Source organism: Octodon degus, unplaced genomic scaffold (assembly GCF_000260255.1).
Source record: "Octodon degus isolate 3935 unplaced genomic scaffold, OctDeg1.0 scaffold00255, whole genome shotgun sequence".
Classification (NCBI taxonomy): Eukaryota; Metazoa; Chordata; class Mammalia; order Rodentia; family Octodontidae; genus Octodon; species Octodon degus.
In genome coordinates, this window is record NW_004524831.1 from 2,831,082 (window position 1) to 2,839,157 (window position 8,076).

An 8,076-nucleotide genomic window follows, 5' to 3' on the forward strand; every position below is an offset into this window, starting at 1 on the left:
GTTCTTGAAATTCACTTTTGTCCTCATCATTTTATGAACAAAATGGAATGCATCATATTTTGGTCTGTTAACCATATTTTTAGATTTTTTTAAATCAGTATGTATTTGTAATCCAGAATAATATTAGTTATAATTGTTACTTAGCATATGTAGCTAACACAACTTCTTCTCTATCCATTTTTAATGGCCTACCCAATTATAATATTGATCAGGTGGCTTGAATGTAGGTGGCAGTGGAGTCAACAGTAGTGAAGACTGCTAACAGATAAACTGGTTGAAAGTGGAACTTCTGCATAATATTTTCAGTTAGGGAAACTTTTCTGAATCAAAAAAGGAGAGCAACTGAAGCCTAAAGTTCAGAGCCAGATGAGTCTGCCACATTCTGTGGGGCCCCTGATTCTGATATTTGATACAGAACATCTCTATCTGCAATATATGAGCTCATACTTCGTTACTCTTGCATCCAGAATTTGGACCTATGCTCTGCATTGAATGGCACTGATGGATCTGTAGCAAAGCTGGTATGTGTTTTGCAGAGAGAAGAACAAAACATTATAGTTATGCATATCCTTTCATGGGAGGGAGGTGGACACACGTGCTGCTCAACCCTTAGATATTCAAGAAGGATTTGGTCACCAGCTTAGGAAAGCGCATGCTTCACTTATGTGTTTTATTTTTAACACCAACTGAATGTACTCTATGTGATCTTGTAGTTCTGGTGGGAAGAAACAAAGCATTAAGAAGCATCAACATATGAAAAGTGAAAGTAAAACCTGATTCAGATTCCTGGAGGATGTCAGTGATATGAAAGCAGTAAACAGACAGGTTGGTGGGGCTGGGTTTCATGCATAGGAAGTAGGGAAGGTTCAGCTGACGAATCTTCATTATATTTAGAGTATAACATATGGATGGAAGGTGGATTTTAGTGAAACCCATCTGAGAAGTTTTGAGGCATTTCAATACAGTTCTGTCCAGAAAGCGAAGGCACAGAGACAAAGAGGAAAAGCTGTGTTGTGGTTAATACTCCTGTCAGATCTGTGTGTGGAGATGAGTACACAGGAGCTCTCTGGTCCTCTTGATTCCACTCTTCATATTTCTTTGAATGACAATTTACAACATGAATGCAGATAAACTGTCTCTCCCCTGGTGTTATTTGTTTTGATACTGATAAATCTTAGAAAATATTAAATATAAATTACTGGAAATATGTAACTGATCATGTGGCAATACCTCATCTGCTCGATTTTACTGCTTCTGTCATAAATGATATAATTTATTTAGTAACTGCTGTGGAGCAGTCTGTGGGTGTCATGAAGGAATAGGAGAGGTTTTCTGTAAGAGTATTACATGATATCATTGGGTCTGATTCCATCAGAGAAACAAATATGAATTTCCAAGGTGAATGAATAACAGAGCCTGATGCTCTGTGGCTCCCAACCAGAGGCAGCACAAGCCTCTTTTTCTTCTCCTCTGTCTGCTCTGCTGACTGTTGCTTCAATAGGTTCTCCTTCAATGTAGCTGCTACTGCAGCTCCTCAGTTTCCAACCTCTTCCTTGACCTTGATGTGTTTGAAATGTGAGATCCTGTGTTCATGACTAATTCTTCTCCCTTTGAACCTAACAGTAAAACCTAGGGATTTTGGTACTTACACCTGACATCTGCACCTTTTAAAAAAGCACTGAATTTCGTTTACTTTTTTTATGAACTGGGTTGACTTGTTACAGCATCCATGCAGAATGTATGGTTGTTTGTTCTCATTTGAGAACATTTCACCTCTATGTGGGATAATTTTCAGGAAAAGTTCTTCCCTGAGTGTGTTGTGTCTGAAGCAGGCTCTGGGGCCATTTCTCTGTGATCAGCCCTCCCATTGTCCTGGGTGAGCCCTGTGTGATCTTTTTGAATCTTTTCATTCAGACCCTAGGGCTTTTGAAGTTATCATGTGGGGTTTGTGGACACCAGGAGCATGATGTGACCTCATGTTGGACCTCTTCTGTCCTCCAGTCATCCAGCGTCTCCCCATCAGTGCTCCCTCCACTCTCGGCTTGAGGCTTTTCCTGCACCAGGATATGGGACTCACTTATAAGTCTGAAACTTCCTGTCTCTCCAGGTTTCTTTGGTTTTTTTTCCTTTTTTTTTTTTTCTCCCAGAACCGGGGATTGAACTCAGGCCCTTGTGCTGGCCAGGGAAGCACTTATTCCACTGAGCCATCTCCCCGGCCCCTCTCCAGGTTTCTTGGTTATCACTCAGTCTATAGTTTTGTTTACTTGAGGAGCATGTGAAAGATTGTGATTTTAATTTCCCATAATTTCATAGATTTCAATATGTAGATGATGGTTTTCAATGGCTATGCAGATTGGGATACAGCAAGATGCATCCCTTGTGAACAAATTAACTCTTACTTGAATCAGGTTTTAATATCAGTTCTTGAAAATTCTGTTTGCACAGTACTGGCTGAACATGGAAAAAACACAAGAGGAAACTCATGAAATATTTCAGAGTTTTTAGGAATCTACAAGTAGTTGGAATTCAAACTAGCCAACAGGGAGGATATGCTACATCTCAGATGAGATTATATTCAGGAAGATGTTCATGTCCTGCTTTAGAAAGATGAGATGCACCTGGGATATTCCATCAGCAAAGGGAAATCTCAGTTCACAAACAAAGGAAAAAATCAGTGATGATGCTGGTGCTAGTGAGGTGCAGAGAAGATAGAGGACATGGAGATATATTTGTCTTCCCATGATGAATGTGACTGTGAAGTCCTTGGAAACATCTAACATATGAGGTTACATGTGTGAAAATGTCACCTCAGCTCTGCCTTCAGGAACCATGTATGTGTGTGAAAATGACTTTGTGGTGCTCACTATATACTTGAACATAGAAAACGGTGACCATAAGAATGACATTACTGTATAGAGGTACATATTTAATTACTGTATAAAAATTTATTACTATGTCAGTGTTAAATACAGAATTTATTGAGATAAAATGAACAAAATGTATAACAGCAGAACAATGGGATTGTCATGCAACACCAGTTGTTGCCGTGCTGTCTCTCGGGTAGATGATTGTTTAAAAAGGAAGGGGGCGGTGATTGAAGGCAGGAGACAGGAAAAGGAGTGTTGCAGGACTGTCTTGCTGCAATGTTGTATATGGTTAGATTTCTGGACTTATGTGTAAACATATAACTCTTTATTCCTATTTTTAAATATATTTTAATTTTTTGTCATATTCTGTATGGACTTAAAGTTTAACATATCAACACTTTATGAAAAATATCTGTTCCATGTTATGCCTAAGATGTTTGATATTCAGACAAATAGTGAGGTTAAGCTCAACAGCCTAGGTTATATGGTAATAACAATAAGCTTCTCTTCTGCAGGGATAACAACCTAAGTTTGCAGACCAAAATTAGAGAAAAAGGAGGGCAGTAAGGAAAGCCAACATTTTGGCCCTAGCCTTCCAAGGTCAATTAAGACTCAGAACATATGAGAACCTGTAGTGGAACATCATGTAACTCAGTTGTGTCCCAGATTTTCTGATCAAGGAGATTATGGGGCCAAAGAGGAAAGTGATCGATGACGTAGAGTGTGCCTAAGGAGAGTCACATGGAGATAAACATTCTCTCAGGCTTTCACAGAGAGCACATTGGCCAGGCAATGGCTGTGACTCATCCACATGGCTGACACTGACAAAGGATCTACAATCTGAGGTACAGGGTCTCAGGATAAATCCTGAGGGGACTTGACTGACCTTTTCAGATCCAAAAGATACAATTCTTGTTACATAGGTCTTGCTTTATCTTGGTCTTAACCATCCAGCAGAGAAGTATAAAATCAAAGTACAAGAAGTAAAGCCATGTTGTTATGTTGAGCTGTAAGGCACTCAGGTCAACAACTTCTGATATTGCCAGTCAAGCGGAAGACCCAATACTATTATGGACTACTGGACTATTTCAGAATATTTTACTGAGTTCATACACCTATAATATTTAAATGATGGAACTAAACAAAAAAGGGGATATAGATGAATGACCATTTTGTATCTGTGTATTCAAAATGGTTAGGATAGATATATAGCTACATTCTCTTAATTCAATGAAGAGAGGGATTTGTTCTAATAGTGTTTGAAAATAAGATATCATGTCTGCATCTTGTACAACAAATAACCACTAGGAAGAATGTATGCAATGTGCTAATTATTGGAACTATACTACCAATTTGATTTGAAACTGTCCCATTGCTATTTATTTCTCAATAAAATTATGGGGGGAAAAGAGTATTATGAAACTGGAGGGATTTTCTTTAAGATTTTCTATTATTTCTATGATGTTGTTATGTTTTGTGTCTAGGTGTCCCCTCTAAGCCTCATGCAGTCTTGGGTCACCTTCTGGAGTTTGTGATTGATTATTGTGGGTTTGGATGCTGCACTTGCCCTGGGGTACGTAATTTGCATTACAATGTAAGGACTGAATGAAAGCTAGCTGCTTTGAGCTGCTGCTACTCTTCTTGACCTCCCTTTTGCTCCTGCTCTTTGTTGCCACCATGAAAGGTTGCTTTCTGCTATGTGCTGCTCTGCCTTGAACCCAGATGAATATGGACTGAAACCTCCAGTAACTGTGAACCTTTCCTTCCTTCATTTTGAGTGTCCAGTATTTGTCCCTGCAATGGGAGAAGAGTAACTAAGACAGATGTACACTTGAAATTTGAGAGATATGAAAGACAGAGTTGAGAAACAAAAATGCAATGAGGGAGGGACTGAGGGGGGGAGGGAGAGAGAGAGAGAGAGAGAGAGAGAGAGAGAGAGAGAGAGAGAGAGAGAGAGAGAAGTTACACTATAATTTAAAAATTGTAGAATTTATAAATTGGCAAAGAATATTAAAGGTTCAAATCCTGATGATACCCTAGAAAGAAAGAAAGAGCACAGCAAGTGCCTACAATGGCAACCTGGGCCGACCCTCTTCCTGATTCATGAGACAAGTCTCCACGTAGTGTTAGGGCTGACTAGAGGACTAGATTTCCTGAGGTGGGCAAGGGAGGACAGAGCTGTGTGTTCTCAGACTCCATAGTCAGGACTATTAAGGATTTCTTTTCCTCATCTAAAGAAATTAATTCTTCATGAAACAATTCCACATTCATAGGGACTAAACTAGAAGATTCATGTTTTGAGTGATGAGGTTATGACATTCAAAGGAAAACTAAATTCACCCTGTGAGTAAGGTATTCTGAGATGGACGTATGTCCTGTTTACCATCCAAGGACACTTATATAGAGATGAAAAAGTCGTTACTTCCTTTGTCTTTATGCAATTAAATGTAACAGAAAATGTTTACTTCCACTTGGAGACTTCACTGCAGCTCTAGCAATGCAGAGTCTCCTTGGGTCATGTTATGTTAAAATAGAAAGGAAACCCAAGAGACCAACAGGAATCCCTCTCTCCACTGGTTCCTTCTCTGCACCTGCTCCTGGGGCCCAGCCAATTTCTCAAAATGGCACAGTGCCACCCGCTGGGTATTGGCATCCCTACAGGGAGGTTTTTGTCTGGGCTCATGGTGGCATTCCCTCACTGTGCGTGTTGTACAATAATACATGGCCGTGTCCTCGGATCTCAGGCTGCTCATTTGCAGATATAGCATGTTCTTGCCATTGTCTCTGGAGATGGTGAATCGGCCCTTCACGGAGTCTGCATAGTACTTAATACTACCATCGATATAGAGGTATGCGATCCACTCCAGCCCTTTCCCTGGAGCCTGGCAAATCCAGTGCATGCCATAACTACTAAAGGTGAATCCAGAGGCTATACAAGAGAGTGTCAGTGACCCGCTAGGCTGAACCAAGCCTCCTCCGGACTCCACCAGTGTCACCTCACACTGAACACCTGCAATAGAGAGACATCATGTTGAGGAAATTGCCACATGTCCACTGTCACAGGAATACATATACACTAATTCCTTCAGTATCTTTGTTCCAAATAATTTACCTTTGAAAACTGCAAACAAGAAAATCCAGCTCAGTGCCAGCTCCATGGTGAACCCTCTGTACTCAGTCCTGATCAACAAGTGGGAAGAGCTGGGCATGCAGGGCTGGGCTCCTCTGCAGAGCTGCAGCGTCAGGGCTTGGCAGATTTTCATCAGCCAAAGAGGCCCTATTTGCATGGCCTCCTCCTATATAAGCAGCTTTGCCAGTTGAAATCTCATCCAGGTCTGCACAAGTGGAGAGTGCCTGTCCTGGCAAAGTTTATTACCAGTGCTTTTATCCAAGACCATGGGAAAACTCATTCTTGCAGCAGAAAATGCCCCCACCAGCCATTGTTCTTCAGTTAATTAGTTACTCAAGTTCTAGTTCCTGTTCAACTTCCGGTCACTCCTGTCTCTTAGAAATGGCTGGTCCTTGTGATGCTGAGCTGGCCAACATGATGTACACTGTATAAATCAATCCACAGTTGAGCAGCAAATCTGATGTAGGAGCTGACCAAGAATAGTAAGATGAATTACAAATCTCAAAAATTCAACTAGTGCAACATTTCTTCTTTTTTATGTTTGGTCTAGGGTCTTCAGGGTCTACAGTGTCTCACTACATAGACTGGACTCACACTGAATCTCCTGTTTCAGCCTCCCAAGCCTGGGGTTACAGGCACCCACCACCATGCCAGGCTCAAACTCCATCTCAGAGAGCCCTGGGGGTGATGCCAGCACTGCACCTCGAGTATTGAATCCCAGTCATTGCACTCTGCCTAAGTAGACACTTTATTCTGCTGAGCAATCTCGTCAGCTCACCATTCCTTTGTACTTGTGCAAAATAATCCTCTTTGATTCCATGATACTGTAACTTTGCATACCACTTGATGATGTCCCCGTAAACCTGTCCATATTTTTTGGGAATGTAGCAGCTACAAAATTTTTTGCAAGGGTGAGCTGGAGCCTTCAGCTCTCCCACACCAGCTGATGATGCTGCAGATGCATGGCCTTGTGGCAAATGGAGCAACATAGATCTGCAACATGCTGTGCTCAGGTGCCTGCCTGTGCTGTCTCACTTCACACCTGAGCTGGCATTGCCTCTTTCAGGAGTCTCTGCAGGGGATCGTGCCTGTGCCTGCAGATGTCTGGTTCTACCTCTGAGAACCAGATGAAGGCAGTGATGCACACAGCTCTTGGAGTTCATGGACCTGTGGAATCAATGCCCCATGGAAATCATGGAAAGACATGGTTTTGCTCACTGCAATGCTAGTCATTGAGACCCACACTGTTCTTGGACACATGGGAGTCACATCTGTGGTTCTTAAGGAAGGGAGCACCAACATATTTGAAACAGACACTTGAGGAATCCTGAGGAAATGAGTCTGGAAATCACATGTCAGTCATCAGTGACCTTGTTAGACCTCCAATTTCTGCACTCCACCTGTGGTGGGAGTGACAGATTTTGAATGATATTTGGTCTCATTTTTAAGCATCTGGATTCCCTCTGTCTAGATTACACGCCCTATCATGACCTCCATATGTCTTGAATGTTCACTCTAGTAAATCTTGTATCATTTATGATTTGTCAAGTCTTGTCAATTTGATTTAGTTTTGCTTTCCTTTGAGTTCACATTTGACCCTATCCTGCTGCTCTCTATCCTGCTGCTCTTCCTAGTCACTGTCTCATTAGAAATGAACTCTCTGGTGCATTTATTCCTGGATTCTTTTTTGTTTTTTTTTTATTTTTTGAATAATCAAACATGGTTAGAAAAATAAATGGTTATGTAAGTAATATAAAACATCCTACTAACCTGTATTGAAACTGTTTCATGTATTTATATCTTTTTTCTCATGAAAATGAATTTTAAAAAGAACAAATCTAGCCAATTCTTATACAGAGACTTAAGGCTTGTAAAAATTACAATAAAATTTTGAGTCTATAGTAAAAAAAAAAATTCACAGAACATGAAAGTAATTCAGCAATGACTGTTGTATTGTATGATATTACCTTCAAATTAGTTGTTTAGGTTATCACATATAGAAGTGCAAAATTGTTTTAGCACGAAACAAACCAAAATGACAACAATAGAGGGGCTGGGAGGAAGGCTCAGTGGAATAAG

At 40.7% G+C, this 8,076-nt stretch overlaps 1 gene segment (V, D, J or C); it reads right to left on the minus strand.

Annotated features, from left to right (window-relative positions):
* Positions 1 to 1,910: 1,910 nt before the first annotated feature.
* On the minus strand, positions 1,911 to 6,063 carry LOC101562036. The segment is given in 3 exon segments: positions 1,911 to 2,054; positions 5,459 to 5,877; positions 5,980 to 6,063. Coding segments are annotated over 3 exon segments (609 nt in total).
* Positions 6,064 to 8,076: the final 2,013 nt, after the last annotated feature.